This window comes from Dreissena polymorpha, chromosome 1 (genome assembly GCF_020536995.1).
Source record: "Dreissena polymorpha isolate Duluth1 chromosome 1, UMN_Dpol_1.0, whole genome shotgun sequence".
In the NCBI taxonomy this organism is placed as follows: domain Eukaryota; kingdom Metazoa; phylum Mollusca; class Bivalvia; order Myida; family Dreissenidae; genus Dreissena; species Dreissena polymorpha.
In genome coordinates, this window is record NC_068355.1 from 69,434,731 (window position 1) to 69,456,251 (window position 21,521).

General features: G+C 36.6%; 1 protein-coding gene across 1 annotated transcript; it reads right to left on the reverse strand.

Annotated features, from left to right (window-relative positions):
• Window positions 1–1,820: 1,820 nt before the first annotated feature.
• On the reverse strand, window positions 1,821–21,226 carry LOC127834080 (beta-1,3-galactosyl-O-glycosyl-glycoprotein beta-1,6-N-acetylglucosaminyltransferase-like). Its single transcript, XM_052359664.1, is given in 5 exon segments — window positions 1,821–6,042; window positions 6,379–6,838; window positions 6,840–7,522; window positions 10,321–10,490; window positions 21,078–21,226. Coding segments are annotated over 3 exon segments (1,365 nt in total). The 5' UTR covers window positions 7,458–7,522; window positions 10,321–10,490; window positions 21,078–21,226; the 3' UTR covers window positions 1,821–5,755.
• Between the last annotated feature and the right edge of the window lie 295 nt (window positions 21,227–21,521).

Below are 21,521 nucleotides of genomic sequence, written 5' to 3' on the forward strand. Positions count from 1 at the left end.
TAATTAAACTGTTTTTAATTCGATTTGTTAATTAACGCTGGAATTATCCCCATGTAAATACTTTAACTGTTTTAGTGAGGTCGATTTGATGTAATAATTGGAATAAAATGAGCACTTAAAGCGAGATTATACGATTTTGTCAAATATTAATTAATTTATATAAAATGTGTAAAAAAATTATTAAACATATATTTTAATATAAATTAAAATAAAAGTTAAGAAGAACATGTATCGAAAAATGCGAAATAAGCCAGATATTTAATTCTGAAATCGAAAAAGGCTGTGCGCTAATTTGTCTTTGCTGCATTTTATGAAATTTGTCTTCAATGTATAATTTTTCGTGCCAATTTTGTGTTATTGTAACATATTTTATCAATATATTAAAATTTAACACATATAACACGCCAACGTCCTCTTGGCGGTGCTTCAAACCGACGAATACTAGATTATTCCGCGGCAACACGTATGTTGTTAAATACTAGATTATTCCGCGGCAACACGTATGTTGTTAAGTGTTTCCCGATCAAAACCAGAGGCGTTTCCTTGTAAACAGCGAAAATTGTTTGCTGTAGGCTCATCGAAGTTACTATTGACTACAAGTGAACCGTACTCTTTTTGCAATTAGTTAATCTGGGCTGCATAGGTGATATACACTGGCCCTAAATCACTAGGTTCATTCTCCTTGATCTGACTGACATGTTTCAACATATCGACCACATTTTGAGATAACATTCAACGTTTTTTGGTTCTCTCTACGAATGCCAGTTATAGACTCATGAAGCTTCAGATGAGGAGGTAACAATACCTTGTCTACCGTCTGTTTCACACAGTCAAATTGTTCCTGAATATTTTTAGGAATAGGACCTTCGGCGGTGGCTGCCGATGAGTCAGGACCGAGGGTAAATGGATTGGCCAAGTAAGGCAGATCAGAAGAGTGTTCAATATTGGCCTGGTATGGCAAAAAACTGACTTCCGGTGGCGGAAATCTAACGGACGTTTTTGTTGTCGCAGAGCGACCACGGAAAGAACCTTGGTTAAATTCAATTTTGGATAACCTGTCCTCTATACGTTGTATAGCCTCGTGAAGGGAATCTTTGTGCGCCAAATAATCATGAGTTTGATCCAAACTATCACTTATTTCTTCAGAAATATTCATTCTAAGAGAACATGTGCCTGGGACCCGCCGTGTGACTTGCACTTCCGGAACAAGACGAAATTATTACGCATTGAGCGTAATAAGTCTACACAAAAAATAATTCGCAATAACTACTATTAAAGGTAAGATACTAGTTCGCACGCGTTTTGGTTTTTGTTTGTACTTTTGTCGTTCCCTGTTCACGGAGAAATGATTTTAACATGGGCGCCATTTATGCATCGAATCACACACGGCCTACCCATAACAGAATATAAAAAACACGTTCTGTGTGTCCTTAAATTCGTCGTCCAAATCGGAAAGCGTATTTTCCTGTAAATTTTGTCAAATAAAGTGTCAGTCGCTGCAATTGTCTGTTTACTCGTCGAAATTGTGAAGGTTGTCGATGGTAAGCTTTTATAATGTCGCGCGCCGCGGCCATTTTGTGTAAGTTACCTCTCGGTTACTTGTACTTACCCACCTAGGGAAGCAGGGTATGTTTTAACTGGGTTTTAACCGATCGGTACAACTAACCAAATTTTATACAAACGCTTACCGACCAGTAACCAACAAGTAACCGACTTTTAACCGCCGATGTGTGGTTATCCGCCGGTTTAACTGTTTATACAATCGGGTGCTGGTAGATTGGATCCTTTAAATATCCATATAAACTGAACAAGAAATGTCATTATGTTTGAAATATACATGTATATTGACTTGTTTTAAACATAAGTGTCACCCATTATGACTAGATTGAAAATAATCTAATATAATATATAAATTAGTTATGTAATCATACAATGCAATATTTATACGTATATGCAAAGGGTAATTAAGGCCAGTAAACGCTCAACTGGATACACGTTGTATTTGAGTTAATGAGTTTCTTTTTAGCCAAGTTATTTAAATCCATTAATATATGGCAATTAATTAAAGATAAATTACAAGCTGTTTAATGGTCAAGTGTGTCTGTTGACCTCTATGTGTGACCATGACCTTTTAGATAGGCAGACGGTATTTACATTCGACAGGTTTTCTTTTTAGGGTTTATTAGGTTTATTTTTGTTCTAATTTTTTTTGAAAAGCATTTTTAAAATGGCAAAATTTGACATTTAAATACTGCGTGTGATATTTACATTTGAGACAGGGAGATATACACGCTACATATATTTCTGATGGAAATTTGTACAAAGTTATTTAAAAATCCATTAATATATGATTTAAATAAGTCTGAGACAACACTCCCACAAAATGTATCGCACAAACGTGCAGAAGAACATGTCGACTTGTATATGGCTGCTTCTACGAAAGGTTGCATACAAACAATATAACCTCACATACCAATCGTAATCAGATTACTAGTATCTATAAACGTACATTTAACTACTGTACATAACATTGCAATCAAAGGGGTGTAACTGCGTCTATTCTTTGTTCAGTATCAGACCGATTTGACTCGCATGCTGCATAAAGCTTTATTTAAAACCTAATGTGGTAACATTATTATTGAAAGATTTGGCCTGGTGACCTAGTGTTTTTAACGAACGGAAACAAGATTCGACTTCGCCTTTAAGTTAGATACACTGAAGACAAACCATTCTGTCGAAGTTTAATATTTAAAAAGTAAGAACTGTGGCCAGTGATGTGCTTAACCGAGCAACCTAGTTCGTGGATGCACGTTTAACAGAATGTAACTCGGAACAGATTGGACGACGGACGAGGTTCACAGGGTGATCACAATCGCTCACTTCGAGCAGGTTTTGCTCAGATGAATTAACAACATTAAATTTAATACATGTATACGAACTTGGTAAAATACCATACACAAATGCTTCTTTCAGTGAACACAAGGTAATATGATGGTAATTTCACTAGCTTAGAAAGAGTTAAATTATCACAGCAAATGTGCACGAAATGCGAACGTTTCCGGAAACAACTTAATGGATACAAACATGAAACTCAATGAAAGTTTTATGAGAGAAATTCTTGTCTTGCATTTAAGTTTAGTGTTTAAATGTCTATAAAATGATGGGAAAAACAAAAATGTTACATATAACATAAAACCAAGTGGGCGCTGATGGCCCTAACACAATAACCTTAAGTGTTCGTGTGCACCAATTGTTGCGGACTTGACCTGATATAATGCACAAACTTAGTAAGTAAACGCTATGATTATACCTCCATGCACAAGACATGTGTTGCGCTGTTCTGTAAGCATCGTTGCCCCACCAAACCCCGCATGTTCGTCACAAACATTGTTTGTTCATGCTGTTATGGCTAAATTTGACAGTTCACCTCTTAGTGTGTTTGAGGCAATGAGACAGACATACGACACTTAGTCTTCTCATTATATTTCATTTGAATAACGAAGTGTACAAATTGAGTGCTGATAGAAAACGTTACAGTTTGGATAACCTGTTTGCAGCCAAATATGACCTTTACATTTTATCCTGACCTCGGTTTTTATTAGTTGTAAGTTCTCTTTAAACAACATGATGAATGCCACAATTACAGTCCGAATAAGCTGAGTAATGGCAAAATTGTGTGTGACCTTGACCTTTGAGGTAGAAAGACAAGTTGTTACGTTACTTGTCGTCTCACGATGGATTACATTAGAGCCAAGTTATTTCCAAATCGATTAATATAATGCAATGATATGCCGATGACACTAATCTTCTGATAGTGTTATGGACAAATTTGGCTTGTTAACTCTATGTGTATGATGCTTTACTTTTCATCCCATTTCGTGCACAATCCCGCCATATATGGCAAAGAAAGAGCCGAGACAGGAATGTTTAAGCTGTTTATGGCCCAATTACCATTAGGTGTGACCTTGACCTTTATTTCAAAATTCATCAGAGCCCCCCCCCCCCCCCCCGCCCCTTCTGCTTGCTGTAAAGATGAACATTCTACGAAAAGTTCAACATAATTTTGGCCTCTTGGTTTTCTACGATTTAATATGGTCACCTGGTTCTTAGACGCATTAAACTCGGACTCCTATTCAGCTAAAATATATTATAACCACGTTTTATCAATATTTAGTCATAAATGTAGCCTCTAGAGTGGTAGCAAGTGTTTTGTTGAAGTACAATAAATCATGATTATCAGGATGAAGTCATAAATATGACCTGTAGTGCGGTAACTAGGATGCTCACAGATTTGACCTGATGTCATAATGTTTGACAAACATAATCCAAATTCACTCTCGGCCAAAAAAATTCCACTCTAACATTATTCTCAAGTTTCCCGAAGATTGGACGAACAATTAAGCCTCTACAGTGTTAAAGACCTTGAAGTTAACGAGGCGTAACACGCTGCACATCTCAAGACGACGGACGCTGGACGAAGGGTGATCACAATAATTCACTGCGGGCACGTTGTACTCAGATTAGCTAATGAAGAAAAATTTAAAATAAAAGCAAATTGTAAAAAAAACACATACACAGTGCACATCGGGAATCGCTGTTTACGGTATTTTCGTACGCTTCCTTCGAGGTAGGTAAGCACAAAAGCAAATTGAGCTAAGGTGAGGTAACAATTAACGCTTGGGTAACCGCCTTGGAACAGCCAATGAAAAGCAATTGGGGAAATAAGCGTTAAATGACGCGTAAAAACTATTATTTAGCCTAAAATGATGCGCTAAAACAATGCGGCGAATAAGCAGTAACCTCGTACCACTGTTATTCAAATTAAAAAGTAATAAAATATCATTAAATGCGATATAACTACATCTTTATCACTCGATTGTATTATGAACCTTTAACATACCACGCAATGTTTTCTTTTTCTTGTACGGAGAAGTACACGCCTCTGTGCGAATTATAGTTATTAATCAAAATTACTAGGTTATTTGATAATAAATATGGCTCATTCAACCCATTTATGCCTAGCGTCCTGAAAAAAGGACATTGCAAACAGCGTAGACCCAGATGAGACGCCGCATAATGCGGCGTCTCATCTGGGTCTGCGCTGTTTGCTGAAAGGAATTTCTGTAAGAAATATTATAAATATAGAAATAAGTATACTAGACATCCCTTATTTTTGAAATAAATTGATCCAATTTTAAAGAATGGGAGAGTCCACTAGGCATAAATGGGTTAAAGAAATCTGTATATCAGTACTGCGAAGCAATTAAGATAACAAGAACAGTATCATTTGCAGTTTTACGTTCCTGTCGGCTGTGTTCGGCTGTGTTCATCTCTACTGTCTAGAATTACGGCGATATTTTCTTTTTTCTCTACAAATATCAATGAGTATCACCATTGAATAAACGCTCTAGAAATTACCGCATTGTGTTTAAAATATCCCAGCATCACTTAAATTTTGCGGTTTTGCTGAGCTTGACCTATTTATGCCTAGCGTCTAGAAAAAAAGGCCATGGAAAACAGCGTAGACACAGATGAGACGCCGCATGATGCGTCGTCTCACAAGGGTCTGCGCTGTTTGTTTAAAGGGATTTCTGTAAGAAATATTCTAAGTATAGAAATAAATATACTAGATATCCAAAATTTTGGAAATAAATTGATCCAAATTTAGAAGGATGGGAGAGTCCACTAGGAATAAATGGGTTAATGTTTTCCTTATGCGGCCTATGTGCTACCTTAGTAAACATAACTCGTCGTATTAGACCCCTAATTGCGCAATACGCCGGTAAAGCGGACGTCTAGATACGCCCCTCTTTTCTACAGAGTTATTCAGTATCAGTTCCTCCATGCACTTGTAGGCTATCGGGTCGTACTGAATATCGAACTTGTTGGCTATGATCTCGTTTCTTTTCCACAGAACTGGAAGGTCAAGGACGCCAAATGTGCAAATGTTGTGGATGTATCGACCCGCCTTGCAACGGTCTTTATGCACTGGTGAAGACCATCCGATGTAGCGACCAAATGAGGGTCTTTTATCGGGATGTCCTGAATAGTAAAGATAATAGCCTCTTATACAAAACTGGGCATACAATGAATCCTCGATACTAGACAGTGTAAATATAAATATGTGCATGTATTTTTTTTTGGAGAATAAATGTAAACTGTATTCAATTATTTAAAACTTTCTTTTTTTCATGACAACATTAGCATATTTCTAATGTCAGACGATGAACACATTTTAAGCATTGACACAATTACACAATATTTGTCCTTTTATACAAATAAAACAAACTTGAACAATACAAATCTTTAAAAATGAATCAACTTTAAAAAAATTACCCAGTTATAGTTGCTGCACTGTGAAATACATGTAATTGATACCTTTATAGCCACCAGGTGTCTTCAATGATGGGTTGCTGAAAAGGTTGTTGAGTGTCGCCCAGTAATGCTCATCAGGTGTCAATGTGTCTTGCACCCATGCAAGTAAATCCCGGGCTATTCTGTCCTTCAGAGCCCATTCTACAAACTTCCTACTAAACACGTTATACGCATTCCCCTTCGTGATTTTCAAGCCATGGGGCGGCGGGTCTTTATGGTCATTGGAATGTATAATGTACCCTGACTTATTACGAAGATCTATATAGGTATAATAGCGCTTTTTAAACCGGCCTCTGTCCATTGTAGAAAAAGTTTCGTAAATGTCGTTCGAACCATTGAACTCCTGTAGAATTTGGACGATCTGCAAGTTAGACATGATCGGGAATTCGCTGGCCGCGAGATTAAGTAAATACTTCCAGTCCTCGCCATTTTGCACGAGATCCTTCATGCAGTTAATATCAGCCGTCAAGTCGGGTCGCACTGGCGTAGATTACAATCTCAAGCTTCGAAGCTATGAACACATTTGGGAAACAGCTGCTTATGCGCGTCACAATCTCAATAATACTGCCCGGTGCTTTGCCGTCTATATGAATACAATACTGGTTCTGAGGTCTGTATATTGCACGGAGAAGTCGCGTCAATTGTTCCACATTTTCGTGGAAGAGGATGCTGAATGCTATCGGAAAGGATGTCTCTTCTTGCGAAGGCGGGTAAACGAAGAAGCCCCAGTCTTTTTTAAATTGATCACAGTTTGAGGCGAGTTCTAAAAATTCTTCATCTTGGCGTCTAGAAAAGGAGTAGTTGAGGTTTGATAAAAACGTAGCGGCCTTGGCCATTTCCACAGAATCATTTTGAAACAACCGGACGCATTTAAATGACTGCAGCTCCTGATTTAACAGTGGATCCGTTAAATGCAATGTCGAGTCCTTTTTATCACCAAAATGAAGCTTCACGGGTTCATCGTAATAGATCCTATCGTCGATAGTACTTCCCTTTAACCATTGGTAAGGTCCGATAAGCACACAGAACGCCGCGGATACAACCAGCGCGCATTTCAACTTTTTTAATCGCGGGCATAACATACTGGCTGTTCACGTGCTCTGTCGATTGAGTCCCTGCAAGTCTTGTGATGTTCGCAGCCGCATCTCTGTTAGAAATATAAACAAACGCAATAACCTCGTGCTTATATCCTGATGAAAGAATTTGAACAGCTGACTTATGTTTTACCGCATAATCAAATTAAACTTCATCGACGTTATCTGCCCAAACACAAATTAACACAGCGTGTGTAACTTATGCGAAGCATGCTTATAAACAGTCGCTTAATTAGATGTAAACAAAAACCACAAAACACAAAAAAGTGGGAAAGAAATGCATGTGACAAATCTCAAAAGCACTTAAGTTTCGTAAATACCAAATAAGGATGCTTCTTTTTATCAATCTGACGTCTACATAATGTTATACAATTTGAAACATTATGTCGCAACAAAATTTATTTTCTGGCTCATTAAAATTAATGTATGCAATAATTTTAAATTTAACATACGTAATTCACGATGAAATCCCCGCACCACAAAACGCTGAGAAAATATATTCAGCCTTTTTAAACTGGCAATTTAGATACATATGGCTATTTCGGGTTCTATCTTAACCTTCGTTCAGTCGACAAGCGACAATCGACCGATAAGGTACTTATCTGGCAAAAAAAGTCAATTACTAGTATAACGCGCAGAAAGAATGAAACTTAAATAACTGAACATCCACTGAATTTATTGTCTTTTATATGTATCTTTCTGCACCCCACACAAATCGAAGTTCAGATAATTTATACTTGCTAAAATACAAACATGAATCATATAAATTGCATTCCTAGATTTCGTTTATACACAAAGACTGCCTAACTGCAGCAGACTGTAATAACATATCGACAATGTGGTAACGGAATCAGGAAGGAAGTTGAAGGCTGTTTCCGTGATTAATATGGTAAAACTGAGGAGCTGCGCCATGAGCGCATGATACGCCCGTCGTTCGCCAATGAAGTAGTAAGGTAATAAATAACCCTTTGAATCATTTTTTTACTTCAGTTTATTTGTATTTGAATACATGGTTTATTTTATAAGTACATGAGCATGGAGCGCCGTCTCCTTGACATTCATACCATATCTTTTTTTGAGTATATGTATGCATTTCTTTAGAGGATATGGAGTTGAAGTAAACCTGTTATAGATATTTTGACCAATAATAAAAGAGAAATGTAGATGGGTAAGTGGTAGTGTACAATCGGAATAGAAAAAAGCTCACCTTGTTCAATTTTTCAGGGATACTATTTCAATGGAGCATAATGTATCATCTTGCAACATCAATTTAGATATTAAGATTGTGTTGAAATTTGAAAAAAATCCATCGAAGGATATTTGAGCTACAGTAGGACATTCAATGAAATCACGAAATTTTGACGAACAAAGTCCCATAACTCTGGAACGACAATTCAGAATTCCGTCAAAAACGAAAGGGGATCAGGGTTTATCAATATTAAGATTGTGTTGAAATTTGAAAAAAATCCATCGAAGGATATTTGAGCTACAGTAGGACATTCAATGAAATCACGAAATTTTGACGAACAAAGTCCCATAACTCTGGAACGACAATTCAGAATTCCGTCAAAAACGAAAGGGGATCAGGGTTTATCAATATTAAGATTGTGTTGAAATTTGAAAAAAATCCATCGAAGGATATTTGAGCTACAGTAGGACATTCAATGAAATCACGAAATTTTGACGAACAAAGTCCCATAACTCTGGAACGACAATTCAGAATTCCGTCAAAAACGAAAGGGGATCAGGGTTTATCAATATTAAGATTGTGTTAAAATTTGAAGAAAATCTGTCAAAGGATATTTGACGTAGCGTACGACATTAACAGACGGACGGACGGACAGACGGACGGACGGACGGACAGACGCGGGGTATACCATAATACGTCCCGTCATAGACGGGCGTATAAAAACTACATCATACGAACCCACACGTGAATCATTTCTCACAATTTTAGAAGCCAGTATGTTTCTTGTCATGCAAAAATGGGCCTTATGCAATATGAAACCAGCGTATCTCTATACAACCGTTAATTGCAAACTCATTAGTAGCCATGCCCATTGGGTAAACACATCTTTACTTCTATTTTTAAGAAAAGTGGCACATATTACCCTTTTTGAAGAACGGTGAGATAACATGTTTTATTTGAAGACTGCGAAAAAGTGCATGACTTTATACCGAACATGGGTTTCGTGGTCTCTTTGGAAGACAGGCTAGCTGCTGAACAAACTGCTCAATACACAAAACTAGGCTTAATTCATGTGCGTAAATTCCCATCACAGATTAGCCTGTGCAGTCCGCACACGCTCATCAGGGACGACACTTTCCGCCTAAACGTGATTTTCGGTAAGGAGGGACTTCCTTGAAATTAAAAATACCATAAAAGCGGAAAGTGTCGTCCCTGATTAGCCTGTGTGGACTGCACAGGCTAATCTGGGACGACACTTTACGCACATGAATTATGCCCAGTTTTCTCAGAACAAGGCTCAAATGATCTGGAGCTACCCTGATCGCATATGGCATTATACCCATAGTCTTATGACGCGGACCTTCCTGTTTGATGACCATCCGTAAATTACAATAAAAGCAAAAGTTGTACCGACAATGTATACCGAGTTCTCATAAAGTAACATTAAAGCAAAATCCAACATTTAAGGTACAGTTAAATGTAATTTTCAGTTTTATATATTCAATGCAAAATAGGCACAACCGAAAATAGATAATCATAAACATGATTCGCATTAGGTGCGGGAATACATTCAATGACGGAAATGGGTCACAAAAACGGTTTTCATGTTTGCTCTGTATAAATTCAATGTAATTGACAACATGCCTGGCCGTGCTGACATACCTGATTTCCCCTGAACTCCACTCCTGACACGTTTGGTTGATCATCAGCAATGTTCTATGGCCGGTGATTTTATAAAAGATCTCGCTGTCATCGCCTGGCCAACGTCTTATCTAGCACGCCTTCATATGTGGAGCGTAGATCGACCAGCTTAGTTATGACTCTCCCTCTGACTAAATGAAGCAAGTACAGTATTAACATGTGATGGAAGACATGCACAGCCAAATATGCATCATACTGAAGACTAACTGGTATCAGTAAAACACAACAATAGTCCTCATTGGGGATGAACGTCATCACAAGAGAAGACTCACTATGTAATATTGAAATTATAATGGTATCAAGAAGCATGTTTTATCCATTCTATTCAGCAAAACAAGGGACAAAATTGTCACAGAACCAGGTTTTCAATTTGAAAAAAAAGTCTGATAAAGGTAGACAATTCAAAATGTGCATTGTTACCCACCTTGTGTAAGATTCAATCTATTTTTACTCGTGGCGACCTTGATTTCAATTTGAAAAAAAGTCTGATAAAGGGAGACCAACTCAAAATGTGCATTGTTACTGATTGTTCAAAGTTACCCCCCTTGCTTCAAAATCAATATATTTTTTTGTCGTGGCGACCTTGACCTTTGATATATTGACGCAATTCTTTGGCGCCACACCGCCCAATGATGGTGAACAAATGTGCCAAAATGATTTTAAAATCTCACAATGAATGACATAGTTATGGCTCGGACAAGATCATTTATGGACATTTTTGACCTTTGAACTCAAAGTGTGAACTTGACCTTGGAGATATCGACGTTATTCTTTCGCGCGACACACCGTCTAATGATGGTGAACAAATGTGCCAAATGATTTTAATATCTCACAATGAACGACAAAGTTATGGCCCGGACAAGCTTGTTCCGCCAGACCGCCAGCCTCCCAGCCCGCCAGCCCGCCCGCTGACATTCGCCAATCTAATAACCAGTTTTTTTCCTTCGGAAAATCTGGTTAAAAACGCTACCGTACTTAATATTTGAGACGCGTCGTGCGAAAATTTGTCGCGTGCTATATACCAGGATAGCTCCAGACGAGCCTGCCTATTCGCGCAGTCTGGTCTGAAGCTACAATGTCCGGTCGTGAGTCAACGCAACCCTGAGCTGCCACACACCTTGAAATGAAATACATGTTTATCAAGCAATTTGAAAGTGTGCAAGATTGTCATTAAATCTATAGTCTAGCAAGTAATTTATTATTTTTTAAATTTTAAAACCGAAAGTAGGATTTCTATACGTATACGTCCATTTCGACAAACGCGAATATTTTTTAGTTTTAAAGTACAAAAAGACGGATTTTACCTTGTAACCACCAGTTATATTCTAATTGGCATAGATACAATTAAATCTATAGCTTTGTTAGCAAGTTTTTTTTTTTTAATTTTAAAACCGAAAGTAGGATTTCTAAACGGAAACGTCCATTTTAAAAAACGCGATTATTTTTAAGTTTAAAGCGCGAAAAGAAGGATTTCTACATTGTTACCACCAGATATATTCTAATTGGCATAGATAAAAACTAGTTAGCAAGTAATTTATTATTTTTCAAACGGTACCGCTTTTAAAACCGAAAGTAGAATTTCTAGACGTATACGTCCATTTCAACAAACGCGATTATTTTAAAGTTTTAAAACTCAAAAAAAGACGGATTTCTTCCTTGTAACCACCAGATATATTCTAATTGGCATAGATAGAAAATGTATCTTATTAATACTTAAATTTACTTTCACTTCAAGGTGTGTGGCTTTAAAACGGACAGAATAGCTCCTGATCCAAGCTTAAGGAACGCTTCAAACAATCGCACACTGGTGTGAAGCTACGTTGCCCACAATGACATAAGTCCCATTTCCGCAGCTCATGTCCATAAAATATTGGTTTCATCGCAGCTGGGGAAATCAGTCGAGGACACAGCCACTCGATTAATTTCTGCCGCGAATGTCTGGTTACTGGAACATGCATGCCAAACGTTATTAGTGAATAACGATGTGGTACACTCGAACACAGGGCGAACGCATTTCAAGTATCACACTTGATATATCGTCTACAAATGTTTGTCAGAGCACATGGAACTTACACAATGGCCAATTTATAGAGGAGTTGGGGTTTGAGAGGAGGAATATTAAACAAAAATTGTTTACTTTACACAACACACTTCGAACACCGAGTAATTGCTCGTTATTAGTAAAGATAATATTCCTGCAAAAACACATTTAAAATTTCAGCAAAACGCCAAGGTGACAAAACAAGCATGTATTATTTAATTTCTGTAAAAGCTGCAATTATATGACATTAAGATCTTTTAATTACGAAAAAAACAGCGACAGCCCTACGGAGCTGTACCAAATTTTTTTTTTCTACTAACGTTCGACTGTTATCGGATGTAAATGTGTACATCGGCCACATGTTGGGTATTTAATTGGTTCGAGAAAGGATGTCAACGTGACTAATGTCGACTTGACGTTGGCATAATGCCATCATTAATGCCATCATTCGAACTACCTGTGTCCGTTAATTATACACGGCTACTACTGATACCAACATTGAACAGTTGTTACATCATTGAAAATGGACAATGTAAAAACTGATGTTTATGGAACGATATTTCGGTAAAAATTACAACCTTCATTATGACTTTGTCATGATTCTTGATGGTACTTCTAATTTGTATGTAGACACCTTTTAGTGCTGAATGACACTCCCATCGTGCCTGATGACGATTGAGGCTTAACCCATTTAAGCCTAGTGGACTAAATTGGATCAATTTATTTCCAAAATTAGGGATGTCTAGTATATTTATGTCTATATTTAGAATATTTCTTACAGAAAATCCTTTAAGCAATCAGCGCAGACCCTGATGAGACGCCGCATCATGCGACGTCTCATGTGGGTCTACGCTGTTTGCCAATGCCTTGCTAGACGCTAGACATAAATGGGATAATGGAATCAAACAGCGATGCGTTGAATTAATTAACGCGATGTCATGATGTGCGCTTCATACACGCAAACAAAAACAACATACAATCAGCCACGATACAATACAACCTCCGCGCAGAGATATTACTGGAACCAGCATAGCTGGATCAAATCTTTCGTCTCCTGCGGTTCCGTTCTACCCGCTCATCAAGCCTTCGGAAGCCAAGGCTGAGACAAAGCTCTCCGGACGGGTGCGCTAGTTCGGCCCACCGTGTTTGCCAGGGAGTCCGCGGTCCCAGGAGAAAAAACGACCCCCATCCCCACCCAAAGGGTCCCGAGCAAGACAGCCCAACGATCAGGCCTTGCAAGTTCGGTAGCCAATCTTGGCCCGCGAAACCACCCCTTTTTATTTAGTTTTTCAAAATTTATTGAAAAGTGAGTTCTGTGATATGTTAATAGTAAAACCATTGTTTTCTTGACGAGGTACACAATCGTTTAAATAGACACGAGCACTTATAACCTTTCAGATAGAGCTAACACTATGTATCCCATAAATTATATAGACATACAATGATATATATGTGTTTACATAAAAAGTAAGTGCAGCATGGTTAACAGACTAGCAAAATCTAACAATTACACGCAGAGGTCTGTGGCAATGGGAGGTGGGCTACTTCATAGTTATGAGGTCGGTATATAATGTACATCGGTAGATTACGTATACTTGAAGTATTTGGACTGGGGATGGGCAACACTTCCAACATATAAGCTTCGTAACGTCCTGAATAAAATACGTGTATATTTTATGGAGTACCAACTGAAACATACCCATATCAAAAACATTCAAGGCAGTTCAGTCAGGTTATTGTGTACGTGGTAGGCCTACTGTTCAAGGAGGGGGGGGGTGCATGCGTATACGGGAGCGTATTGTGCTTTTAAGTAATGTATTCAACATACGAAAATTAAACGTGCGCCACATGCTGTCATACTATGGTATCTTGCATTCGGCTAAGTTGCATTTTGCCAACTGCTTGTTGCTAACTGCCGTTGTTAATGACGCTTAGTGGCAAACCCGATTATGACTGTTTACAGAGTAGGGTGTTATCACGTTGTTAAGAATTTAATAGCACATATTTATGATAGTGAAATCATTTGTTTTTTTAAACATGAATCAGGAATAATCAACACTCAAACATAAGATATTCACCAAGCATGTTGCAACAATCATCAAGTATAAACGAATAGAGAACAAGCATGTTGGAACTGTCATGAAACATGCTGTAATAAACATCAGTCGCATTGTAAATATTCACCATGAATGATGTATTTTCCCTAAATATCATTCCATAGACGTCAGCTAAACTCCGAAGGATTTATGAAGCGAAATTTGCGAATTCGGAATATTTCGGGCTCTTTTCGCTACGATCCTGGACATTTACGTGTAGGGTCGCATCGAAGGAACATGCTTCATGGCGAAGCTTGGCTCATTTTAGCCCGTTATATCCCATAACGTCGCATTTTTACCGGCAACCAATATGCATAGCATTTGGGCCGCAATGGATGGCAGCCGTTAGCAAAATTAACTACTGACAAATTTACTTACTTTTAAAGGGATCTTTTCACGGTTTGGTAAATTGACAAAATTTAAAAAAGTTGTTACAGATTCGCAAATTTTCGTTTTATTTATGATATTTGTGATGAAACAGTATTACTGAACATTTACCATAGTCCAATATAGCCATTATATGTATCTTTTGACGATTTGAAAACCTAATAATTATAAAGCGTTGCAACGCGAAACGATTGAATAATTTGGAGAGTTCTGCTGTTTTCGTTTAAATTTACGAAACTACGAAGATTGCTTATGTAATGTATAAAATACTTTAAACATGTATATCCGGCGGAATAGTCGAGAGGGATAGTGCGTTTTTACTTCAGACTTACTCCAGGACTCCGGCGGATCACTGGTTCGAGCCCTGGTACCGGCTACCTTTTTTCCTTTTTTAAATTTCATTCTTGATTTTTTACTGGAGCTTTTAAGATCCAATGTTTACATTTATCAATATAAAGCATTTAATGACAAACTTTAAAATATGCCAAAATCTGTGAAAAGGCCCCTTTTAAGAATAAAAAGGGGATCAGAAATTGTATTTACCTAGCTTAAATTAGATTCAGTAATGGCAGAGTGCAGACTACAGTATATTTTAATTATTTCTGTATCAATTGTAAGAATTATATTGATCTCAGAAAATAACTAAAATTGCATGAATATTCATATTGACCCTTTCTCCATAAAATTGGTCTCACAAGTCAAGCATTTAACAGACAGTTCATAACACAATATAGAGTTACTTTAAAAAGACGATCCTTAGTGAGGACCGTTTCCGCCTCCTTCTTACATCCGCCTATGCTAACTGATAATGCTGCATTGTAAATCTGGCGTGTGCAGCTAAATCAGAAGTTTGTGCAGTTTTTGCTGTCAGTTAATCGATTTCAACCGGCGTTATAGCATTGATAGCGTACTGGAGGAAGGCTTATAAACAGCGGTAAGATTACAAACGCCAGTGTAGTGCAGTATGTATTTGGTGTTATTAAGTGACCGATTATGGTGTATAGGGGGGGGGGGGGGCTTAACAACAAGATAAAATACAGTGAAACTGATTGATCTACATAAGATTTAACAGCTTCAACAGTTGCAAGACGCCTAGTCCTCATCTTACAAGGCGAAAAAAAAAAACTACAATAGTTGAACCGCCCCGTTATAAGTTCACTACTCAAACGTTCATATTAACACGAATTTACATAACTTGATCTCCAATACTATAGAAAGACGCGAAACCCCAAATTAAACAACAAACTGTACTGTATATAACAGCTTTTAATTTATTTTACTTGAATTTATTGAGTGCAATCGTATACAATAATGGTAGATTTATATATTTGTCTAAATATGAAGCATAAATCTAACACTTACGATATCTGGTCGATACTGTAACGGATATATTCCCATCTTCCCATGCCAAACAATGTGCATTAAAAATTCAGTTTCCTTGCTGCAAACGAAAGCGATTTATAACTGTGTTTACTGAACACGCACTCTGCGTGTATGGTGCGTCATATGGACCAAAAGAACATATTTCGTTGATAGTAAAGCCATGGGAATAATTATAAACACCGTTTCATAAATATTTTATATGGCAGCAGGCATTATCCCCTCTTTTGATCCGCGGACCATGTATAATTTTTAATAGGAACAGAACTATATATTATTGAAATTATAGTAAAAAATGCATTAAGCCTGGTCCTTCACAGTCAAAAAAAATTGAAGAAAGTAGTTCGGATGTAAATAAATATCAACTTCGGCTTATTCCGTCAGTTTCCGGAAACTAGGAAAAAGAAGACATGATATATAGTCTGTTTCTAACAGTACTACAGTTTATTCCGTCATTATTTGAAATACCTTATTTGCCTTTCCAATTAATTCCTATAAAAGCATCCATTGTTTATAAACCTCCCGCCGATGTTGTCGTGTTTCCATCTCAAATACAACTGCATGTCAGTGAAAATAATATGATCTTATCTACACAAGAAACCCCATTAAAGGGGCCTTTTCACAGATTTTGGCATGTTTTGAAGTTTGTCATTAGATGCTTTCTATTGATAATTGTAAACATTTGCTTTAAAAAGCTCTAGTAAGAAATCAAGAATAAAATCTAAAAAAGAAAAAAGGTTACCCTCAACAGGGCTCGAACCACTGAACCCTGGGGTCCTGGCGTAAAAAGTCTCCCATTTACCCCCCACGACCATCCTTCCATATACAATGTTCGTTGTATTTTATACTATATATAAGCAATAATCTCAGTTTCACACAATAAAACGAAAACAACAGAACTCTCCAAATTATTCAATCGTTTCGCGTTGCAACGCTTTATAATTTTCAGGTTTTTAAATCGTCAAAAGATGCATATAATGGCTATATTAGAGTATGGTAAATGTTTAGTATTACTGTTTCCTCACAAATATCATAACTAAATCGAAAATTTGCGAATCGGAAACAACTTTTTTGAATTTTGTCAATTCACCAAAACGTGAAAAGGCCCCTTTAAACCTTGACCGAAAAACGTTTAAACTGTGAACTGCGGTTTACACCCATAACGCAGTGTGGTGTATTTATTGCATGCCACGTCGAAGCTCATTAGCCATGAAAGCCTGAGATTATTTGGTCCGCGCTATGGTAATTCTGCAGCAAGCGGACCAAAAGAGTTCTACGCCTTTATATATACTCCCGTTAATTGGTCCGCCCATTCATAATACTTGAAAATGTTAATAATTTCATTTTAAAATCTTTAAGACACTTCCCCCCAAAATACCAAGCCCCATTTTAAAAAAAAGACCCCCCAAAGAAACCCTCTTTCCGGAAAGTTCCTCTCCTTGCATGATGAATAAATGTTGGATGTAAAAGCATCGCGCTCGCTATATATATACTCCCGTTATTTGGTCCGGACCAAAAGAGTTCTGCGCCTCTATATATACTCCCGTTATTTGGTCCGCTCATTCAAAATACTTGAACATGTTAATAATTTTATTTTAAAATCTTTAACACACTAACCCCCCAAAATATCAAGCCACAGTTTTAAAAATATGACCCCCCAAAGAAACCCTCTTTCCGGAAAGTTCCTCTCCTTGCATGATGAATCAAAGCGCTGAAGGCACTAAAGATGTTCGCTATTGCATAATTTAACACGCAATTCATTTTTCCAAATCAATCCCAAGTTTGAAATGAACACACGCCATTCAACTTTATAAAGTGTGTGTCATAGCGCACGGGTCGAGTTTGTGTGCACTTTTTATCATCCTTATTATTTCATAGAAATAACTTAGACAAAATAAAAACAACATGCTTTTTGGACGTTCTGAAAGCATGAAAAGTATGATGAAAATGGTAATGAGAACTTAATATAAAGAAAATTTGCAGTCACCATAATATTAAAGGAATATTTTTCTAATATCAAATATTTATCTCACCAAGAATATAAATTCATAATGAAAGTTCCGTGTACAAAACTTTTGATTTTTGACACCATATACAAATTCAAAATATACAATAATCTTCGTATCTTGTATATGGAGGAATAAAAGTATTATAAAACTTGCTGTTTATGCTTTACTTGTTACCCGAGCAATTCACACGGTGTCAACAACGCTGACATAAACATAGGTATAAAGCACTAATGCGCTTTTAGGCATAGCTGTTTTACTCAGTTTTCATCTTAGTGACTTTTACATAACGCCAACAGACACGCATGAATATTTTCGAATATTTAATAAGCTGATCCGAAATACAACCTCAGAATTTTTGCTACATCACTGCGTATGTGCTCAATTCAAAGGATGTAGCACTGTTCAGTGTAAGGAATTCCGGACTACTCTTTGTATTATCAAACGACACAAATTGTGGCCCTGTTACAATTACGCGTTACAATCCATCTCGCAGAATTTCACTTTCGCCTCCAAGATGAGAAAACAATCATTAGCGAAATAGTATAGTGTCAGGATAAAGAAATATGGTTTAATTATCATACCACAATGTTTGCCGTACTTGGTCAGCACGTCTGGAAATCATTCCTTAATGTGTGGATAGGCTGCCATTATTAACAAGTTTGCTATTTTGAATTCAATTTTATATCAAAAAGCATTGTTCTTAAATTTAGCATTTTCAATTCGCAATGAGATTTGTAATGACCCTCGTCATGCAAAAATGGGTTTTATTCCATATGCTCCCATCATATAAATAGCCCACTCAGCTATCTCTCCTTCTGGTAAGGAGAAACATAACATATTGAGTGATTTTATAGCGAACAGAATCGCCTATGGCCTGACTGCGCAAAAGCACATGTTGGGTTTAACAAACGATGCCGACACGCATAAGACCCATTTTTGGATGACGGCGCTATTGATACTCATAACAAGGCATATGAGGACACATATGAAGTGCTCTCCCGTAGTATATTTTTTATCTACTCACACTTATGTGAAATGTGATGTATATCCACGAAAAAATGTGAAATGAAAGAAAAGACGCAGAAAAGACGCACAAAAGTGTTAAAAACGCTAATTTCTAATTATCAGAATACCTAAAGAATCACATAACTCCACTGGAATGCTTTAGCCCTATCACTGTACGATTTATTTTACTTAAACTCCTTTTCTAAATGTCCCAAAATTATAAAACTTTTAGAGCTTAAATTTACACGTTTGCACTGTGACATGAAGAGACTCTCAGCAAGTGAGGCGATTGTATCTATCGGTATATACGACCAAAGCTACACAGTTGAATAGTGTTCACATAATTGAAAATCCACTTATTGTTCATATTCAACAAAGCATATAGTTCGTAATAAGTATATTAAATATGCAATATGCTATACCTCAACGGAACACTGTACTTAACCACAACACGACTGAGGCGAATACAATCAATAACCGACAGCGAAGCGTTTGCTCTCAATACTGCTATTTTTAGGTCAAGTGAAACACAATATAGTTGACGCGATAAGTTGGTTAAAGTAAGATTATACGATTTTTTATGTGTTAAATTGTAAAATGTTGATAAAATATGTTACAATAACACAAAATAGGCAAGAAAAATTATGCATTCAATACGAATTTCATAAAATGCAGCAAAGACAAATTAGCGCCCCGAGCCGATTGTGACGAACATATTTTCCTACAATAACCGAATCATTCGTCTTTTCATTAGGACCAGAGTTAGTGTTCGTGTGTCGTATGAATAAATATCGTTGCCATTGTGTACACACCGGTCTTACTGACAATAACGTAGTGACGTCACCATCTATGTATAGAATGATATCGTTGCAGGAATTTAAGTTGAACCGTTAAACTAAGTTTAGGTTCACATTGTACATTCATGATATACATGCTGGCGAATTCGACTGTACATACAGCCGTTTTCGATTTCAGAATTAAATATCTGGCTTATTTCGCATTTTTCGACACATGTTCTTGTGAACTTCTATTTTATTGTATATTGAAATATATATATATATATATATATATATATATATATATATATATATATATATATATATATATATAATAAGTTATTTACACATTTTATACAAATTCATTAATATTTGACAAAATCGTATACTCGCTTTAAAGGGGCCTTTTCACAGATTTTGGCATTTTTTAACTTATTCATTAAATGCTTTATATTGATAAATGTAAACATTGGATCGTAAAAGCTCCAGTAAAAAATCAAGAATAATATTTAAAAAAGGAAAAGAACATTGCCCGGAGCAGGTTTCGAACCAGTGACCACTGGAGTCCAGCCAGAGTCCTGAAGTAAAAACGCTTTAGCCTACTGAGCTATTCCGCCGAGTATACATACTAGACGTATTTTATACCTTATATAAGCAATCTTCGTAGTTTCACAAAATTTAACGACAAAAACAGAACTCTCCAAATTATTCAATCGTTTCGCGTTGCAACGCTTTATAATTTTTAGGTTTTAAAATCGTCAAAAGATGCATATAATGGCTATATTAGACCATGGTAAATATTCAGTATTACTGTTTTATCACAAATATCATAACTAAAACGAAAATGTGTGAATCTGAAACAACTTTTTTCAATTTTGTCAATTTACCAAAGCGTGAAAAGATCCCTTTAATGTAGCCTTTGACATTTTTCAACGACGGGATTTATCCGACAGCAGATTTGTCATTGAAGCTAAGAAGTATATAAAGCGAGGACATAACAGTCCTTTACACAATATTTACTTACATTAAATTCAGTACATCTATATTTCATATATATTCTGCATATTGTTTTTCAAGTTGTGAAAGCTTTCCATATTCAGTACATGCACACGTACGTAGACTAAATATGACATTTGTAAATGAGTAAACCACCGCCAGTCTGCTAATAGTGTATGCAGATAATGCATCTCCGTTATAGAGGCATCTCCGTTATAGAAAGCTGTCTGAAAAGATTATTGTATCTCACACACCACAGATCGCGGATTTATTTTATTGTTTAAAAACTTCATAATAATAATTAGAATGCCAATTATATAGCGAGTATGAGTATTATTGATTTGTTTCAGAACTAATGTATTTATTTATAAATAATTGATAATTAGTGTATAACATTATATTCAGCATTGTGTTACAACGCGAATCAATTTAATAATTTAAGGATTAACTGGCTCTTTAACATGTTAATTTA